The sequence below is a fragment of the Oreochromis niloticus genome, linkage group LG3 (genome assembly GCF_001858045.2).
Source record: "Oreochromis niloticus isolate F11D_XX linkage group LG3, O_niloticus_UMD_NMBU, whole genome shotgun sequence".
Classification (NCBI taxonomy): Eukaryota; Metazoa; Chordata; class Actinopteri; order Cichliformes; family Cichlidae; genus Oreochromis; species Oreochromis niloticus.
The window spans coordinates 79,586,533-79,608,331 of record NC_031967.2 but is presented as its reverse complement, the minus strand read 5'-3'; the positions used below and the strand labels follow the sequence as shown (position 1 = coordinate 79,608,331).

General features: G+C 44.0%; 1 protein-coding gene across 2 annotated transcripts; it reads right to left on the bottom strand.

Annotated features, from left to right (window-relative positions):
- Positions 1 to 14,872: 14,872 nt before the first annotated feature.
- On the bottom strand, positions 14,873 to 16,578 carry LOC109200700 (nuclear factor 7, brain-like). Of its 2 annotated transcripts, none has more exons than XM_025905356.1 (2): positions 16,404 to 16,578; positions 14,873 to 16,290 (listed from the first exon to the last, which is right to left on the bottom strand). In XM_025905356.1, the coding sequence occupies exon 2, from the start codon at positions 16,283 to 16,285 to the stop codon at positions 14,891 to 14,893; it is 1,395 nt and encodes a 464-aa protein (XP_025761141.1). In that variant the 5' UTR covers positions 16,286 to 16,290; positions 16,404 to 16,578; the 3' UTR covers positions 14,873 to 14,890. The 2 variants fall into 2 exon arrangements, with proteins under 2 accessions (XP_025761141.1, XP_019211835.1); XM_019356290.2 differs by having other exon boundaries at positions 14,873 to 16,302; positions 16,404 to 16,574.
- Between the last annotated feature and the right edge of the window lie 5,221 nt (positions 16,579 to 21,799).

The following is a 21,799-nucleotide window of genomic DNA, read 5'->3' as shown; positions in this document are numbered from 1 at the left end:
CGCTGTCACATTTTATAATTCTCCTCTACTGCCTGTGATATTTGTGGTGTTACTGAAACCATCGTCTTAAAAAAGGTGATTGTCAGTAGAAGTTTATGACATTGATGAAAATGTTGTTATTGTGATATTGTTGTGTACAGCTGGGTATTAAAAGTTTAACCAGACTTCAGTAAAATTACTGTAAGTGCTAAAAACCTGTATGTTGGGCATTTTTGTCACATTGACTTTCAGGGGTTTTAATAGTGAGCTTCATAGGAAACTGCTCCCTGTGGCTACACCTGCATACTCCTGCCTACTGTCACTTACACTATAAAATAAATTAATCTCATTTTGTTATTTAAACAAACCCACTTGTACTTGCAATGAATTAACCTGTGTTTGAAAAAGGAGTTAAAGACTTTCTTCTTAAAATAAAGTAGAAGGTCTAACACGCTCCATCAGAGAACTACATTTCAATATGTTCTTATTGTTGACACCATCAGAGTCTTCTTAGCTGTAAATATGTCTTTACATGAAGTATGGATGGTCAAATGTGAGGCTGCTGGGATGGGGCACAGTTTGCAACACAGCATCCCAGCCCCATCACAGCAGAAATCCAGATGCCTTATAGACACAGCTTTATTATGATAGGATAGAAACCGCTAACAAACCATCTGTAATTCTGAACAAATGAAAATGCTGTGAGGTTCAAATGTGGGGCCTTTTCCATTTTAAACCACTCATGCTAAGGACACCTAGTTAGCAGACAGAGTGCACACTAGAAACTGTCTCTTCTTCTGAGAGAAACCTGCAGGATAATATCTGCAGCTGTAGTCACAAATGTAGTAGGTGTGTTTTTAAAACAGTTGATAATGGACAACTAGTTTAAGTGGCATATCCCCAAGCAGCACGTTATGATTCTCTATGGGAGAGAGTTGATAAAGTCTGAGCTACTGGTGGGATAGAAGCTGGTTCTCCCATATCTGAATTCACTTCTCTGTGTGCAGAACCCAAATACACATGTTGCCTCTGTCCATGCATGGAAATGTGTATGTGAGTGTATGTAGGAATGTGACTGTGTGTGTATGCATGTGTACGTAAATGTTTGTTAACAGGTGTGTGTCTGTGAGTTAATGTTTCCATTATTATCTGTGCAGATTTTACGTGTTTATGGATGTTTGAAAGGAGAAAGCATCATTACAGTAGCCCAGTAACAGGGACAGATTCATCATATGCAGAACTGAATCATTATTTTAATGTTAGGGCTTATTTAAGCAGCCTTGGGTCTAAAATACACGTTGATGATTTGGAGGAAATAATTATTGAAGTTAACTCAGAAAGATCAATGAGAGAGAAAGAGACTAAATAAATATCAGTTGTATTAAAAGTAGCTGTACGTAACTGCTCCTGACCCTGAATCCTGCCTTAGTTATGCTCCAATAGGTGTCATGGGAATCCCCCAGCAGGCTGCTATAGATGATTTTCTCAGCATCTTTTAGGGTCTTTGCCTTATGAGCATGTCCTTCATTTCTTCTGTTGGGTTCCAACTTAATGTTTGAATTATTTAGATTTCCTTAAACGCTTATCTAATTTCTCTATATTTTGTATAAGAGGGGCCAGACTTGGACCTAGTTTTTCTTTTTTAAGTGTTCTGCAGGCTTGATGAAGGTGTTTCAAAGACATTCTTTGGACATTGCTTTTTAAGTCCTGTCCTCGTACCTTAGAGGAAAGTGTATTCCTACTTAAATTCCTACTATTTAGTTTTTCTTGTTTCTGCTGAAAACTTCAATTTGCTTCAAGGAGGAGAGTTCATGCTCTCTCAATTACCTCAAGATTAGAATAAGGCCAATGTTCTGATGTTGGATTTTCATGAACACAGCTCTGTGAGCAATCTAAATAAACTAAACAGTCATCTTCTGTCAGATCATTCCACAAGGTAGAAACTACTTCTGCATATTTTTAGGTTGCACTATGTTTTACACTCCACATGATGTCACATTAACAACAGTTTTAGTAACAACACTCTGGACTGCATACTTTTAAAAAAATGTGATTTTAACGATTTCAGCTCTTTCCTGTAAATTTTACTGGTTTATTTTACTGGTTTGCGTCATGGTGATCATCACATGCTTCATTTTTAGAACTTTACCACACAGCATTTCCTGGTGTATGATGGAGTGATATGCTGTTAACTCACCGGTACATTTTTCCTGCATCTGTACTCGCATCCTGCTGACTAGTCCACTTTTTTCACCACACAACACCGACGCTCGATCTCTTGTAAGCCCAACAAGTTTGTCCCAGTGCAGTTTCATGTCTGTTACACTTTGACATACGTTTCTCCTCAGGCACACATTTGCCAAAATCTGCGTTTTGTCTGGACACAAGACGTCGCACACCTTCATCATGCAGCTTTTCAGAAACTCTCCCTCGGTAAATGGCCGAGCTGATTTGGCTTTCTCCTCTGCTACAATAAAACTTGCTTTCACAACAGCTTCACTTTGTGATTTTGCTCTGGTGAAAAACGTCTGCTGAAATGTCAGATTCTTCTTTAGCTCTTCTACTTTCTGTAGTTTCCGCTCTGTATTTAGGTTTTTCAGCTTATCCTGACGTTTTGTCTCGTAGTGCCGTCTTAAATTAAATTCCTTAATAGCAGCCACATTAGCTCCACAAATAAGACACACGGCTTTACCGGCAATGTTTGTAAACATACAGTATTCGGCCCCCTTGAACTTTTCCACATTTTGTCACATTACAGCCACAAACATGAATCAATTTTATTGGAATTCCACGTGAAAGACCAATACAAAGTGGTGTACATGTGAGAAGTGGAACGAAAATTATACATGATTCCAAACATTTTTTACAAATAAATAACTTAGGCTCAGAGATGTTGTCATTCTTGTGCTCAAACAGCAGATTCTGACAACTCACAACCACAGTGAGCTTCTCCAAGATGCTCACTGCAACATCTATATTTAAGATTTTTTAAAGGAAAGAAAGAACAATAGAAGCTGAACAAACCTATAAGAAGTATAAGAATAAACTGATAATAATTATAAGAAGCAGCAAAAGAAATTACTACAGTAAACTTTTAGATAAAAATAAAAACAATATGAAAAACATGTGGACAGCAACAGGTCTGTCTAGCACAGACCTGTTGCTGGCACAGCCAAGACAATTCAACAGCTGCTAGCACAGCACTGGGCACCAGGCAGAACTCTGTGTGTGATCTCGTGCACGAGGGAGAGAACTGTGCACTAGCGCTGTTCCTCCCCAGTCACTCTCAGTTTGCTCCTCCATAGCGCTGCTCTTTATTGTGGTCCCATGAATATGCAGAGGTTCATTAACATGTGACATCTCACACAGACATAGATGTGTTTACCATATCATAAATCAGAAAGAGAAGGTACGACCTCTCTCATGACCTTACGATGTGTGTGGATGCCAGAACACTCTGGAAGGCACACAGAGTCTTTGCAGACTGCTAAGGATCAGACCTCTATCATTATACAATTGATTATATACCTCTAAGCATACATGAGTATATATTTCTAAGCATAAATGACAGTCCAACAATATAAACCTGACGGACAGTACTAAATAATATTGTATTGTATAAACCTGTAAAGGGGGAAATCCTCACGAACCAATCCACAACCAGAAAAGAAGACTAACTCTGTACTGCTCCAATCAGGCGTCAGCTCTGTCGGTGTACAGTGTGAGTGTGTAAAGTCACAGCAGGGCTGGACTGGGACAAAAAATCATCCCGGGCATTTTGACTAGAGACTGGCCCACCAGGTATTATAGGAAAAGCCATAAAGCCTTTGAATGAAAACAAATGCTGTTGTGACAGTGATGTACACCATCTCATTGGTATTAATGTATCAATTGAAAAAACTTAAACCTACGCCATCCTATTCCTCCCTATTGTAGTATTCTAAACAGTATTTATCAAAAATATTAAAAAACCTAACTAATAGGGCTGCCAACTCGTAGCAAAAATAAATAAAGAAATAAATTTTTAAAAATAGGGAACCACCCCCCACCCTCCGCCTCATGACGCTTAATTGACATAATCAACTTTAATTTAATGTATGTGTAAAACAAATGAACAGAAACCAATTATTTTTCAACAGTAATTAAATAGATTCAACATCTTTCATCAACAGAATTGCAGACTGCAAAGATGGTACCTTCCCAAAATAAAAAAGTACTATAAATTACTAGGGTGTATATTACACTTAATGTTTTGCTACATACAATGATGGGTTTCTATACATTTTAGATCAGATGAAAACTTTAGTTGTAAGACTCAGATAATTATTTATTAAAAACTAAACATTTGAAATGAGAATAACAAAGAAAAGTATTTCCTTGTCCCCCCCTTTCCCTGTTAATGCCCTACCTGGCCCCCTGGCAATAGTTTCCTAGACCCGCCCCTGCACAGTTACCAGCCGTCAGCTACACAGAAAAGGATCCTGGTGTTATTTGTCTCTTAGAAACAGTTCATAACTTCCTTTCAACTCATTCATGTCACCTAAAAGATAAACCTGTTTCTCCATCACCTGTTCAGCTCTGATGATTCAGTAAGGACATCTCCTGGTTTCATCTGCATGTTTCCCTCTCACCAGATATACAAACCGTCATGACCAGCAGCTTTACAGCTGTGGCTCCAGCAAACATCAGCTGATACTAGAAAATAATATTAAATGAATTCTAACAACAGCTGATCAAGCTTAAACGTGCTTCTGTTGTTTAGTGCAACATCTGTTGGTTTCCTCTTTCTGGCCCAAAGTGGGCCATCAAGAGAGACGGGACTTGTGACAGAAAAGTCGATCAGCTGATCATTGATCAGATTCATGATTGAAGTAGCGACAGAGGGGGGGGGGATGCGAGAAGAAGATGCAGCTATGCAGCGTAAAGACAGAATAACTCCAGCTTTGCGTTTTTTTCATTGTAGCTGAAGTCAGGGACAAACTGTGTTCCTTTTCAGCTCAATACGAAACTTCAAAGTTCGACCTCGTCAGCTGTAATCTATCCAGTCCAGAGTCGATCATGTACAATTAGCCAATACTCCATCTTTCATTGTTTATAACGTTACAAAAAACCCCGAACAAACAAACAACAAAACATCGGCCCATAAAAACGAAAAATCACGAGCGGCCCACTGGGCAAATGCCCGGTATGCCCGATGGCCAGTCCAGCTATGAGTCACAGAGTAGGTGGTTTTAAATGTATCTATAAAGTTTATTTACCTTATTTACCTTATAAAGTTTATTTAGCCTTAAAAACAGTCCAAGTTTATTTATTTGGACTGTTTTCACTTAGTGCCACCTGGAGGACAGTCAGCTCCCTGCAGCAGCTCTGGAGGACTGTTAACTGATGAAGAGCTCGGACTGCACAGCCTGCTTCATCACCGACGTCTTTAAATAAACATGACCAGGATCAGTCGCAGCACTGAGACAAACATTTGTTACACAGCAGCCGCCTTCACACTGACTGAGCTCCATCACAGCTTCAGAGCTCAGCTTACTAAGGTCCAAAGTTTATTTCCTCTCAGGTTTATTACTTTCAGTAAAGTTTGACTTTTAGAGCCCTGACCAGCATCCTGCAGCATCTGGAGCAGCTGTGTGGTGCTGTCATGGCAATAAGGATCAAAATCTGTGGGGATGTTTCCAGCAGGGGTTATAACCTGCAGTCAGCAAGGTGTACCTAATAAAGTGGCCGTGTTTATGTCACAGTGCAGCACCATCAGAAAACGGTGGTTTACATCTCTGTTACAGGAAACCTGAAGAGTTAAAACACAAGAGAAGAAAATCTAAACGTTACACAAAGAACATAAAAGAACTAAACTTCATAAAACTTCACAAATGATGCTTTAAATGAAAAATAAATCCCTGTAAATAATTCAACAGGTCACTTATTAGAACCACCTTAACTAAAACTCTGTAGCCGGTCACTGTGGTTTGTCCCAGCAGCTCTTAGGAAACAAACTGCTAACTTCAGTGTTAGCACACACTGTTAGTAAACTATGCAACACTGAATTCAGGTTTCAGTTGTGTTAAGTTGTGAAGTTGTGATGAAAGTTTTCTTACTGACACAGGTAGGATGGTCAGGCGTCCTCTGTTCCTGCACCGTTCATGAACTGTCACTTATAAAATGCTGCCAAACATCAACTACACTCAATAACTAAACGTGTGCAGGTTAAAGTGATGGACGCCCAGATCTGCACTCCAAATAAAAACAGACTAAAGGTGTTTCCTTCAGAAACAAAGACAATATTTACAAAGACCTCACAGGTAAATTGTGAGCGATCACAGCAGCATCTCATCCTGACTAACAGCTTTTAGATGCAGGGAGAGTGTCCTGGTTCAGAGGTGGTTCAGCAGATGATGAAGGCCTTTCTGTTGCATTGTGTAGTGCTGTGGATGCCATGATGGTTGACTGGGTCTGGTTCTACTGAACTCAGAAACACTTCTGAGGTATTTACACCTGAAGCCTCATTTAATGTGAGTCAGAAACAAACGGCTCACCTGTGATTAATGGATGTTTCCCTGCATTTATATTTCCACACAGTTTATTTCTTACAGCAGGAAAACTGAACAGAATGTATGTAAGAGGTTAGAGTGAGGATGACGTCACTTAATACAGAAAATTCATGTTTTTCTGTTTTGATGATGAAGGACTTCTTTAGCTCTGTAAACAGCTACACTTGAGAGGACAGAGGTGATTTCATGGATCAATAACAATGTGTTTATCAGCTTTCATCATTGCAGTGCAGACATGACGTCAGATCTATCAAAGTGAAGGCCGTCTCTCTGATGACGTCACACAGCAGAATCATTCTGTCCAATAAAGGATCTCAGATCAGCTGCTGCCATCTTGTGGCCACAGTTGGTTACTGTCTCTGAAAGTTGTCTCATGTTTCCTGTTGTCCTGTTAACAAAGGCTGGAGCTCATCATGCTGAGAGGGGAGCAGCATTTTTTGGCTCTGTGAAATGCACTTCACGAACGTACACACATGCACAGTTCTTTGTCGCCAGATGCCACGTTTATTTTCAGTTTTCGTTTGTTACTACGGTCCACAGTCTGACAGCTCCGGTCTCAGCTGATTCCCAGCTTCCCCTCCACTCCTCTCCCGTCTCACTAAAGAAAGGGCACGAAAACCGTCATCAGTCCAAACGCCATCAGCTGTTCTCACCTGCCTCTCCAGCACCGTCCCGTTGAGCTCACTGTGCCACTCCTCCCCTGCAGCTGCGCCCGGGACCACACCTCCGCCACACACCCCCACCGCCCGACTGAGGCTGGGAGCCGTCCGGCCGAACCTACTCCCCCCCCACGAGCGAGAGAGGAAATCGGCCACAGCCATCTGCGCCCCCAGCCTATGGACCACCTTGAACCTAAAGGGCTGTAAACTGGATGATCCGGGTTTTGGCATCCTTCATGCGGTGGAGCCACTGCAGCGGGGCATGGTCCGAGCAGAGGGTGAATGAGCGCCCCAGGAGGTAATAACGAAGGGAGTCGACCGCCCACCGGATAGCCAAGCACTCCTTCTCCACGGTGCTGTACCGGCTTTCACGCTCCGTCAGCTTCCGGCTGATGTAAAGTATGGGACGGTCGGCCCCCCTTACCTGCTGGGACAAAACGGCCCCCAACCCTCTGTTCGAGGCGTCAGTCTGCAGAACAAAAGGGAGGGAAAAGTTAGGAGTGTGAAGCAGCGGCTCTCCACAAAGAGATTTTTTCACCTGCACAAACGCCGCCTGGCACGGCCCTGTCCACTGAACCAGATCTGGAGCACCCTTTCGGGTGAGATCGGTCAAGGGGCTGGTCAGCTGCGCAAACCCCGGCACGAAACGACGGTAGTAACCTGCCAGCCCCAGAAACTGTCTCACCTCCTTTTTAGTCTTGGGGCGCGGGCAGGATGCGATCGCCGCCATCTTCTCCACCTGTGGGCGCACCTGCCCGCCCCCCAAGTGGTACCCCCTGGGAGATACTGTACCTCCCTCCGTCCAACCGCACACTTCTTCGGGTTGGCCGTGAGCCCCGCCCTCCTCAGGGACTCCAGGACCGCGGCCACCCGCTGCACATGCTCCGCCCAGGTGTCGCTGTGGATGATCACATCATCCAGGTAGGCGGCAGCATATGTAGCGTGCGGACACAGCACCCGGTCCATGAGGCGCTGAAAGGTGGCAGGGGCTCCGAACAAGCCGAACGGAAGCGTAACGAATTGGTACAAACCGTACGGAGTGGAGAAGGCCGTTTTCTCCTTGGACTCGGCAAACAAGGGAATCTGCCAGTAGCCCTTGGTTAAATCCAGTGTCGTGAAAAAATGGGCCGTGCCCAACCGATCCAGGAGCTCGTCGACCCGGGGCATGGGATAAGCATCAAAGCGTGACACCTCATTCACCTTGCGATAGTCGACACAGAACCATATAGACCCATCCTTCTTCACCACAAGAATGATGGGGCTACACCAGGTGCTGTGCAACTCTTCTATCACTCCCATTTTCAGCATTTCAGCCAATTCCCTCTGAACAATTTGCCGTTTATGCTCAGGAAACCTGTAGGGCCGTGAACGCACCGTCACGCCAGGCTGCGTTTCAAAATGGTGCTCAATGAAAGACGTTCGGCCGGGCAGGGGGAGAACACATCCGCAAAATGCTGTTGTAACGCGACAACGTCCGCTCTCTGGGCCTGTGTGAGGTGGTCATCACAAGGGAGGGAGGCAGGGATGTTGGAATTTGGTACCTCCGGCCCCAACTCATCTCTCTCCTTAACCAGGCTTACCAGAGAAGCGGTTTCAGCCTTTCTCCACGCTTTAAGGAGATTGAGGTGATAAATCTGCGTGGCCCCTCCCCTGTCCGACCGAGTGACCTCATAGTCAACGTCCCCAACTCGCCGTGTGACCACAAAGGGTCCTTGCCACTTGGCGAGCAACTTTGACCTGGAAGAAGGGAGTAATACAAGCACTTTGTCTCCCGGTGAAAATTGCCTGAGTCTAGCCCCTCTGTCATACAGGCGTTGCTGACGCTGCTGAGCCTGGAGCAAATTCTCCTGTGACAACCTCCCCAAAGTGTGGAGTTTCGCTCTCAGGTCCAACACGTACTGAATCTCATTCTTGGCGGGGCTTGGACCTTCCTCCCAGCTTTTGTAGTTGCCACAATGGAGAGTAATTCCTCAGATTAGCAATAGGTAGATCTCAGCTTCCCAATTCCAATTAAAGTCAAAAACACAAAAATTACAGGAGAGGAACAAAGTTCTATGCCAGCTGTTTTATTGAACAGTGTAGCTCAGCAAAACAGAGGGAAAAGCAAAGCTCCCCTAGGGTGTTCGCAATAAGCGCATGCAGGTAGGGACCAACCCCACGGACAGACAGCAGGAAAAAGCCCAGAGGGCTGTCCCCGGCCCCCTTTTAAAGGTACCAGTAGTCCCACCTCCTGCTGCTGAGTAACTTTCCCACGCACCCAGGAGCAGGTGCAGGGTCAAATGCCGGCCAGAGTTCACACCTGGCGCTGGCTGAACGCCCGGTCCAAAGTGACACCCCTAGGTTAACCCTTTGCTTTACCCTCTGACAATAGGTCACAACATGGTCAAAGGTCACACATTAGTACAGCAAATAGCATAGTTTATAAAAGATAATTATGATATTAATGTGAATAATACTTGGCCTAACTACATCAAATATATGAGTTAAATGCATAACATAAAAATAAAACACTCCAGTGTAGGTTTATAGTGTGTGTGTGTGTGTACAGGACAGTGAAGATATGCCTCATGAGTGTGCTGCATGACTTGTGGGTGTGTGTGTGTGTTTGTGTGGGTGTGTGTGTGTGTGTGTGAACCACTGCATGCCTAAAACTCCACATGAAAGTTAGAATATATATATTCAGATAGATATATAGGTACAAAACTCCATCATGTTAGATTTATAGGTATACATGTCATACAAAAATCCACTACACTTTCTTTAATGAGCACCCCACGCGGCTTCCTGCCGAACAGCAGTTCAAAGGGAGAAAATCCCGTGGAGGCCTGGGGCACCTCCCGCACTGCAAATAACAGAGGGTCTAGCCAGCGATCCCAATTGCGTTCATCCTCAGTAATGAACTTATGAATCATGGACTTTAAAGTCTTATTCAGCCGCTCCACCAGCCCGTCCGTCTGAGGGTGGTAGACGCTGGTCCGAATGGATTTAATGCCCAATAATTCGTACAGTTCCCGCAGTGTGCGAGACATGAACGAAGTGCCCTGGTCAGTCAGTATCTGACTTGGGAGATGACCTGAAACCACACTCTGCGCCACACTCTTTGCAGAGATGTTGCGCAGCGGGACTGCTTCTGGGTACCGCGTTGCATAATCCACCAGGACTAATACAAAGCGGTAGCCGTGTGCACTCCGGTGGAACGGCCCGATGAGATTTTTTAATAAAATGAAGCGCGGGTAGGTCCGCTTGGCTTCAGGGCGCACCACGTGACCATCAATCTCAATCACCTGGTCAAAGGCTGAGCGTAGGGTGTCATCACGAGACTGCTCCAGTGGGAAATCACCCGTGGGGGAAATTTCCGGAGCCGGCGAGGCCTCCCATGAAGGACCTGCCGTCTCCCCCTCCCCGGAGTCAGTGTCGGACGACCCCGCGTCACCGCTGAGCGCCGCGCAGACACTAAACGCTACTAAAGGTCGTGATTGCATCCCCGCATACTGCCCTAACAGATGATGAAACCCCGGCCAATTCGTGCCCAGAATTAGGGGATGCGACAGGCGCGGGCTAACCACAGGTGACACTCTATGCGTTTTGCCCTTATACTTTAATAACAGCGGCACTATGGGATACCTGTGAACATCACCATGAACACACTTCACCTCCACCCAATCTGCCTCCAGCAATGCCCCGGGGCGAACCAAGCTTTGGTGCACGAGGGTCTGCGTACAGCCCGTGTCCACCAAAGCATGGCGTATACCCCCTCGAGTCCTGACCGGAATGCTGTACGTCCCTCCTGGACTGGAAGAGGTCGCTGGGGCACTGGCGACGCGGAACACCTGCCCCACTTCCATCAGAGGACAGTCCCTCCTCAGGTGTCCCAGTTGCCCGCACTTCCAGCACTCCTGCCCCGGTGTCTGTGCCGCTCTCCGTGGCTCAGGGGCGGCACTGCTCATTTCTGATCCCTGGGAAGGCACAAATGAAGCAAAAGGATTAATGGGGCTTAGCGCCGGCGCAGGTACCCGGCGCCTTGGTGCCGGTACTGGGGCTTGTCTGCTCGGTTTCCGGCCGCCTTCCCCGGGCTCCCCCGCTCCGGTGGCAAGATGGTCCTCCGCCAATGTTACCGCAACCTCCAGACTCGCAGGACGGTGGCACCAGACCCATCTCGCTGTCTCCGCAGGAAGCCCCTCCACGAACTGCTCCAGCACCCAGTAGCGGTTTTAGATACGGGCGACACGGGCGGTTGCCTGGGGCGGCATCGTGGTAGGGGCGGCATCACGGGCAAAAAAAAAAAAATTGCTCGTACTCATGCTGCCCCTACATCATGCCAGCGCATATTGGGGATGGCATAGGCACCGATCGGTTTTCTATCGCCCATTTGCTGGGAGTAAGGGCGCCCTCCGTTTGCGAGGTGCGCCTGCTGCTTGCGGCACAGGGAGGAGAGGGCGGGGCGGCGGGGGATTCTCTGGCTGGCTGGAGCAGCATCTAATAACCAACTCGCAAAATAAAACAAAATAAAAACAAACCAACAATACGAAAACACCAGACATTATGATACAGACTTATAATTTGCACCGATGTTTTTCTATATTTCCCTCGGGATGAATAAAGCATAATCAATCAATCAATCAATCAATCAATCAATCAATCAATCAATCAATCAATCAATCGATACACGAAAAGTGAGCGTGAGAGCCCTCGGTGCGCCTGCTCGCTGCTGAAGTCAAAGTAAACTTTATTGTCATCTCTGCTACATACAGTTCAGTATATAGAGAGACGAGACGACGAGGCTCCAGTTACAGCAGTGCAAGAAAACAAACAATAAATATAAGAAGAGTAAGAAAATAAATATACACTTTAGGACTAGGGGTAAAGGGATCAATAACAATTTAAAATGTATATTTTATATTTTGTTGATTTAAAGTCTCACACACAACCCGTTTTTAAAGTTTAAAAAAAGAGAAAAGAAGAGGAGGAGTGTAGCGACTTCCACAGTCGCTAGAGGCCGGGGACTGAGCCTGCCTATTTGCCTGACGCGCTGTCAACTTTACGCAATAATGCGAGAGGTGGAATTGCTTGCTTGTTTATTAAAATGCTTGAAAAGTTTACAGAGCAATGTGATCAGCTCGCGATTCAAACTCTTAAAACATCACAGGCTCTAATGCAACAAGGGGAAACTCGTTGTGCTGCATTCAACAAAAACTACAGCTACCCAGCCCTGCTCTGTCAAAATCAAACCAGTGAAAGACAGACTGACAACGCCCTCTTAATGTCACCGCTACCACCCACGTGACTCCTGTTACACATCACCATAGCAACCAAACAAATGAAAACCCAGTGATCATTAAAATTCAATACATTTAATTATGACTCCTACAAGGAGAAACAAGCAAAAGATACAGGTAAGCAGATGTGTCATTGGATAATGGCAGGTCATGTATCCTAAAACATTAAGAATACTTTCTTAAGTGGGTTACAGCTCCTCCAAGAAGAAATGGTAAAAATAGTTACAGTAACAGACTAAACTCCAAACAATATATACAATAATATAATATTAATATAATAGTAATTAGTCAGTGTCAATTGTTGATTTAGCCTGTTCTCATTGTATGACGAATTATGATGTCTGTTTAGTAGCCGTTTGCATACTATATTTTCTCTGTCTTCATATGCGTGTGTGTGTGTGTGTGGGGGGGGGGGGGGGGGGGCAGAGGGAGTGTTCGCCCAGGGCGCCAAATAGGCTAGGACCGCCACTGCCAGCACCACATTGTCCACCAGCAGCGTCTCTCCCTCCGATGATCCCGGCTGCAGCCAGCGCACCGCCGCGTCGTGCAGCTTCCGGACCCAGGAAAACGGCCGATCCTCCGCGGTCAGCCGACAGGCCCGGAACTGCCGGCGATGATCCTCAGGGGTGAGTCCCATCCTGTCCACCACCGCCCGGCTCACGTCCTGGAAGCTGCTCCTCGAGGTCGGCGGCAGACTCAGGGCCGCCGTCTGAGCCTCCCCACTCCACCTGCGGCCACTGGCAGGCCTCCGCCGTGGCACAAAAAGTCTCCAGGAAAACCTGGGGGTCGTCCCCGTCGCCCATCCGGGGCATCACCACTGACAGCGGGGGGGCCTTCGGCGGCACAGCCGCTCCAGAACCTGGGTCTGCTGGTCTGCCTGCTCCTGCAGCTCTGCCAGGCGATCGCGCTGGGCCGCCGCCTGGTCCTGGCTCATCTTCGCCATCTCCGCCAGCATTTGCGCCAGGAACTGCAAAGGCTGGGCGGGCAGCGCAGCATGTGGGTCAGACATCCCCACGTAGACAGGGTTTCGGCACCACTGTGAAATGCACTTCACACACGTACACACACGCACAGTTCTTTGTCGCCAGATGCCACGTTTATTTTTAGTTTTCGTTTGTTATGACGGTCCACAGTCTGACAGCTCCGGTCTCAGCTGATTCCCAGCTTCCCCTCCGCTCCTCTCCCGTCTCACTAAAGAAAGGGCACGAAAACCGTCATCAGTCCAAATGCTATCAGCTGTTCTCTCTCCAGCACCGCCCCGTTGAGCTCACTGCGCCACTCCTCCCCTGCAGCCGCGCCCAGGACCACACCTCCGCCACAGGCTCTTCACACATGTTCATTATATTCTGATGATCCTGGATGGAGACAAACTACAGATAAGTGTGTTCAGCCCAACTAGTTTATCTCATTACAGCAGTTTGATGTTTCCCTTTGAATCCCCCTGAAGATACTGACAGTGAAGCACGTACATAATACTGCAGCCTTTCAACTCTGAGCTTATTTAGTTCTATTAATACACTGAAATCTCATTTGTGTCATGAAGAAAGTCTTTAATCAAACAGAATTCAAATATCAGAAACATTTCATATATGGTGTAGTGGCAATTCCTTTACTTTTGACAAACCAAACATCCCACAATTTAAAGTCCACAAGCCACTGCTGCACTGAGATAATGTTTCGTACGCAGGCAAAAGAAGTCCACTGTCCAAACTTGAAAGTTGAGTTTTTATGGTTTATTTATCCAGTTTGGCAAGCAATAACAAGATCCTTCCTGCTGATTCTCCTGCTCTGGTAAAAAACCATAGGCCCACCCCAATGCATGCTGGTCCTATACTCTTTATTTATAGAAACAAAATGGCCCTACAGCTCTTACTGACTAATTTAACAAAGTAATATCAAACAAACAAAACATTGAAAGAAAAATATTAACCTACAAATAAACTTCTAAATAAACCCCAAAATATAAGTAAACTAACAACAAACTTTAACTAATTTCAAAAATTATAAAAAATAAGAACAAATAGCTCCAACATATGGAGTTAAACATGAATCATTGTTTCAACAATATATTTATTGTTGTCATAAACAGACAAGAAGACAACAACAAACTGCTCCTCCCATTCAACACATGTCAGTCCATATCCCAGCAAACTAAATCATCTCCATTTACACACATCAAATAGAAACATGAATCACTTGTAATGATTAGAAACTTGATAGAATTTCAAATCTAGTTTGGGGAGTCATTCAGTGAGAAACAGTGAAATGATTTTCCATGTGAAAAGGTGGACAGCAGAAACAGAAAGAAACAGTGAGAACTAAAAGAGAAACAAAGAGCTTTGGAACAATGAGGCAGCAGGAGGACAGCTGCAGTTTAACAGCTTCAATTCACTGACAGGAAACAACATTAGAAACATCATCATCCTCAACTCATCTGCTCCACTGACACTGACACCTTCAACGGCAACACCTTCGCTTTATCATTAGTGCGAATGTACGGAAACATCCTGTGAGTGAAAGTGTGTGTGAAGGTGTGTATGTGTGTGTTAGTATCAGGATCAGAGAACGACAGCTTTCCTCTGTTCCAGTCCAGATTCACTCTGATCCTCTGGAGCTTCTGCTGGACTGAGAGATCAGTGTGAGGAGGTGATTGTGTGAGTTTGTAGTATTTATTATCAAACAACCCTATTCTCCATATTTCAGACAGTATGTCTCCCTTCCTCTGCCCAGACTCTGCTAACACACCCAGTACCCACAATGTACTGTCTCCAACATCAACATCCCAGCTGTGAGTCCCTGAGTTAAAGCCCTCAGAGCCCAGGACAGCTCTGTAAAAATCAATCCTCTCTGGATTATCAGGAAGCTGCTGCCTCTCTCCTCCTCCATATCTCACACTGGTCAGATCTTCAGACAGGATGAGGTCTGGGTTTGCAGTGTTTGGGTCCAGAATGAGAGGAGTGTAGGAGACCATGTCCTTCATGTTGTTCCAGATGTTGAAGGTCAGGTTGCCCAGGTGTTTGGCCTGGTCTATCAGAGCTCCTGAGGGCAGCTGTGGATCATCCAGCAGGGGGCAGCGCTGGACTCTTTCCACTGCAGCCTTGTAGTTGTGCAGGAATGAGACGTCTTCAGCTCTCAGCTCCTCCTCTGTGGCTCTGACTGTGTCTGAAAGAGCTGCTATCTCTCTGCTCAGAGCCTCCATCTTCTCCTTCATCATCCCACTCTTCTGCTCCTCTTCCTCCCTCAGTGCAGCCAGCCTGGCCTCCTCTTCCTCTGCTAGAAACTGGTGAAGCTTCTTAAACTGCTCCTTAATCTGCCTCTCTGTGTGTCGGGCCTGGACCTTAATGTGTTCTGCTGTTTGATCAAACTTCACTTGAACTTCTTCACAAACCTTTAACTTCTTCTTTAAGGGCTCCAGAGTTTCCTGAAGTACCTCCTTGTGTTGTTGTGCAGCTTCATCGATGGGTCTGAATCTGTGATTGGTGTGTTTTTCTGAGGCACAGCAGACAACACACACTGGCTGCTGATGGTCCAGACAGAAGAGTTTGAGTTTCTCATATTGCAGACTGCAGAGAGCCTCTGAAACTCTCTGATATCTCTCTTGTAAGAACGACTCACACAGGTTCTTTAATGCCAGGTTCACAGGTGGATTCTCCCTTGAAGATCTTCTCTTACAAACTGGACACTCGTGTGTTGTTCTCTCTCTCCACCATGTCTTGAGACAGTCTTTACAGAAGCTGTGGCTACATGACAGAATTACAGGATCTCTGAAGACCTCCTTACAGACCGGACAGCAGAGATCCTCCTCTGATCTGGAAGCCATTGAGTCTGTGAGTGAAGCTGAAAACAGCAGACAGGAAGTACAGTCAGTCCTGGCTCCCCTCCCTCCTCTACGACCTTCACTGAAACTTCCTTTGAGTCGTGTTTTTGCTCAAACTCACATTCAGTGTGTGGAGCGTCAGCAGCTTGAAGCAGCAGTGTTGGAGTTTTCCACTTTTCTCTCCTGTAGCTGGACTCACTCAGAGGAAGCTGCTAGTTTGGTCTGAACTCAGTCTGATCGTCTGTGTGTCTCTCTTTACTGAGGACGAAGAACAGCCTGTTTCCTGGTTTGCCACATTTGAGTGACGTGAGGGGAGGAGACAAATGTTGCTGTTTCACTTTTAACTAAGATGTGTTTCAATCCTGCCTGTAGCTCAAAAGCTTTAAAAGAGGTTTTGTTCCTTTTCACCTCCACAGGTCACAACATGAAACCTGTTGTGAAGTTTATAAAATAAAGTGTCACTCGGTGGTGCAGCTGTTTGTCAGCTTCTATTTTAGACTTTGTTCTGGTTCTTGTTCAGGTTCCCAGCAGTGGGAGTGTAATGCAGTCACACAAACACAGGTGGTGTTAAGGTGGATTCACTTTGTTACAGACAGTGGTGTTATTTCTTGTAACTAAGGGTGTGTTTCACTCCAAAGTTCAGACATTAACCTGCCAGGAGTTGTAAAAGTTACTGATAAAGAGCTTTTATCTCATTTCACATGCAGGTCAGAGCATGAAAGCTGTGATGCAGCAGTTTGAGAAAAATTGCTGCTGATATAAAATATTTTTTGTGGTTTTACAAAATATATAAAAGAGCAGAAAGAAAAGAAATAAGTGTAAAGAGTGCAGCAAAATGCATGTTTTAGTGTGAGTTGGTTCATCTGATCTGGTTGTGTAAAAGTCACTGCATGACACTGAGTTTGACTTTTGTGTTACTGACACTCATCTCTGACTCAGAGAAACGATTTCTCCCCTGTGATGTTCACACAGTGGTGAGTTACATGTGTGTGGAATTTTTACTCTTTTATAGAATTAAAGTTTCGCTTTTCTCTTACTTTCTTTTTTCTGTTATTTACTAAAAAATCTCTCAAAGAAATAATGAATTCTCCACACGTGTTTGAAGGTTGCATGCAAATATCATGTGATCTAAAAGTCAAATATCTGCTGATGGAGCAAAACAAGGCCAGATGTTCAGCAGCTGTATTGCTGCATGACATCAGCCCACAGCAGCAGAGACCGTGGAGCCAACATGTGAGAAACAAAGCAACACGCTGAACATCTGAACCACAGCAGGAAGTGCGACTCTTTGTAGACCTGTGGACAGGAAACACACAGCAGGTCCTGATCAGTAACAGGGTCCAAATACAAACATGTGTTTATCAGCATCTGTATATATGAGCACACAGAGAGCTCAGCTGGACACACACTTCAGTCCTCCATCAAACACAACACACCTACACACTGTTTCCACCAGCTGCAGCACAGTCCAGTCTTTACAGTCAGAGAGGGCTTTTAATGTGAAAGGCGCCACACAGGAAGTTTCAGAGGAACAGAAGAAGAACCAAAGGATGGTCTGTGATGTTAAGGTTAGTGTGATCAGCATCAGCTGGAAATATGAAACATGTCAAACATGTGAGGAAGAAGCAGCAGCAGCTCACACGTTTACCACAACCACACACAGTCCTCTGAGAGCAGCGTGGCCTCCATCTTTGAAACACACAAACTCAAACGCACAAACTCACTGATTGATTATTGATTATTATTATTGTTTGATTATTTAAGAGATAAGTTATCTGTGTGTTACAACAAGGATTTTGAAACAAATCCTAAAGTCTATTGAGAGCAAGATCTCGCAAAAGTTTAACATCCACACAGCACCTTAGAAACAACCACAGCGATGGAGGACACACACAAATGTGAGAGATTCATTTATTTTTATTTTGATCTTGGACTAAACTGTAAAGACATTTAAACAGTGCTTTGCAGTAGACACTGTTTTAATACGTCTAAATATTAAGGGAATGTAGAGACTTGCAGGAAGAAAGAGACACGAAAGGGAGAAGAGGTGGAGAGGAGCAGGAAGTTAATGAAATGAGAATTGTGTAAATTTTATAACTTAGGATTCAGCAATTGGCCGCCTTAAGGAAGAGCTCAACAGTCAAGACTACAGTAACATCTATGTTCAAGGTGTTGACGTGGCATATAAAAATATATCTATAATATTGAGTCTTTATAATAAACCCCGGTGAATAAAGAAAACTGAAAACTCAAAAAACATGGCGAACAAAGTGGATACTGAACGCATGTGAGAAAAATAATTTCCTGCATAAGAAATCTTTAAAGACAAGAACAACAGAAGCTGAACAAACTTATAAGAAGTATAAGAATAAAGTGATAATAATTATGAGAAGCAGCAAAAGAAATTACTACAGTAAACTTTTAGATGAAAATAAAAACAAAATGAAAAACGTTGACAGTGTTAAATAATATTGTAAATAAAGGAACTAAGGGATTTGAATATCCAAATAACTTTCAAATCAAAAACACAATGATCAGTGACATGAAACAAATGGTTTTAATGACTTTTTTCTTTATGTTGGTCTCGGCTTTGCTAAAGAAATTGTAACAAATGGACACCCTCCTAAAACTAAAACTCTAAATTTAACAAAGTCAATGTTTATGAGGGGAGTAGATGAGCCATGCCAGTAGTAAGGACTAATGTAAAATATCACAGCATTACAGTAACAGGAGTTAGTGTGTGGAACACTTGTTCAGATGACATTAGGAAAAGTACAACAATACAAAAAACGACTGTTTAAAAATAATAAATTGCATGAATATAGTAAATCATCCTCTCAGTGACTGAGTTGTCTCACTGTGATCTATTTAAGCCTTGATCTCATTTTTATAGACCGAGGGAAAAGTAACCCAAGCTTAAAGTGTTCATTCAGGTATTTGTCACATAGATATAAAATAAGCTCAGAGATTAATCAGGTGTAAACCACAGGATGCTTATTTTATGTAAAAATGTAGTTTGTTGTTGTTTTGGTTTATTAGCTGAAACTGTTTTATGTGAATATGTTTATGTGTTGTATGTGAGTGTAGACTTGTATATAGTTACACCTGTATGGATCATATAATGTTGAATTCTGAATACTGATATGTAATTAATGAAATCTAAAATAAGGGGGTGGTAACAGGAAACATTGCAAACGTCATTCTACTCCTTTTCTAGCTTAAACATTGTGTAGACATAGTGATATTCATAAAATCTTTTTTTTTTTTTTAAATCTTGACATTTTTCTTATATCTTGTTGTTTCAGTTATATTTGCAAGTTATATGTCTCTCTCTCACACACATTTCTTAAATGTATGTATGCTTGTTAATAGGCTGAGCTGGATGACACTGCACAGTGGTCGACCTAATGTAATGTATACATTACCTGAGCTCTACGGGACAACAGACTTCCTTTGCCCTGCTGAACAAGAACATGTTGAACTGTGTAAAAATGAGTTTGTTTTCAACTGACTATGTGATCCAGCTGTGATCCATGTGATCCAGCTGTATATGAACTGTGTAATATCCTTATGGCTGAGTCCCATCTGACTCCACCAACAGACCCATATCAGCCTGTGAACTTGTACATGCATCTAAGAGAGACCATCATGGAATTGGTGTAAAACACATGCAGTGCAGCAGACAACATTTCACCTAATTGACCTGTGCTATATGTGAGAAAGCAAACGTCTGGATGTTAAACAGACTTTTAACTGTAAGCTTTCTAGTACACTGACATTTATGAGAATATCTTATATATTATTTCGTTTTGTGTTCTAGGAGGGTCAGTGAACTAAAGTATGAAGGGAGTCTCTTCCTTTCAATGATATTCTGAGTGTCTTTAGCACAAACTGTGATGTTCTGTCCAATGTTATTAAGTTCTATGTTTATATCTATTACTTTGAATTACTTTAACTTTCTCTTTGGCTTGATACATGGATCAAGAAGAACATAGAATAGAATAGAATAGAATAGAATAGAATAGAATAGAATAGAATAAACCTTTATTATCCCACAGATGAGAAATTCTGGTGTTACAGAGCTCTTACAGCAAGGGGAAATAAAATATAAAACGAAGACACAAGGTAGTCCAATAAACATAAGCAAGTTCGTATATACAGGTAACAATCTACAGAATATGTATATAAAAGAGTGTGACAGCTGCTGGTAAGAATGACCTACAGTAGCGCTCCTTCCTACACTCTGGAAGGTGTAAAAGTCTACAGCTGAACGAGCTGCTCAGTGCTCGTAGTCTCATGCAGGGGGTGGGAGGAGTTGTCCATCAAGGATGTTAGCTTAAACATCCTCTCCTCCCCAACCTGCTCGATGGACTTCAGAGGGCAGTCCAGGACAGAGCTGGCCCTCCTGACCAGTTTATTAAGTTTCCCCGTGTCCCAAATTATTTTTTGGCTTTTTACTGTTGGTTAAACAAAACAGGAAAAAATCAATACGTACTTGGTGACCTTTTGAACTCTTCAAACGTAAACATTCTGTTTTGTTAGTGAATTTATCTGAAGCTGATTTTATCAGTTGAATATTACATTCTCTGTTCCCTCCTGTCCTGTTGATGAAGAGCAAGCTCATTCAAATGAGAAGAAGGTCCTGAGTTCAATTCCACCATCAGGCCGGGGTCTTTCTGTGTGGAGTTTGTGTGGGTTTCCTCCGGGTACTCAAGCTTCCTCCCCACTGTCCAAAGACATGTAGCTTGTGGGGGTAGGTTAATTGGATTATCCAAATTTCCACTAGGTGTGAATGTGAGTGCGAATGGTTGTCTGTCCTTGTGTGTTGGCCCTGCGACAGACTGGCGACCTGTCCAGGGTGTACCCGCCTCTCGCCCTATGAAGCTGTGATAGGCTCCAGCGACCCTGAAAAAAAAAGGATAAGCGGAAGAGAATGAGGGATATTATTTAATAAGTGTGAAATCCAGGCTTACAATCTTGATTATTCAAGAAAATGTTAAATCCGCTGGTGTGTTGAGAGACTGTACCTAAAAGCAGACCATGATAGAGAGGACACTGAACTTTAAACAAAAGCGAGCCTTTATTCTGGCTGATGGCAGGAGTAAAAACAAAAGCTAAGGTAAAACAATGACAAGCTGTGGAGCTGATTTTGCTGTGAACTGTCACTTTAACAATAACATCAAACCTCACTTCAATGGTAGCTCTGCAGGTATGAGCAACAGGCCTTCTGTTGAGCCCAGTTTCACCATTAAAGCAAACCTGAAGTTTGTCAACACAGATGACAGAAGACCCAGTGCAGAAGCGCAGGATTATTTCAGCTTTGGTTTCATCAGTGTTTTTGACATAACACTGAAGATGGTTAAAGGTTGTCTCTTCTTCCTGAGACAGCATCAATTTTGTTGTTTCAAATAGCTGCACTAGTCTTTTGCCTGTGGCCTTCCTTCTTTGTCTCATACAGAGACAACACACTTTCCTTGTCTGACAGTTTCAGCTACAGACATGGGTGTGGAGAAGCAA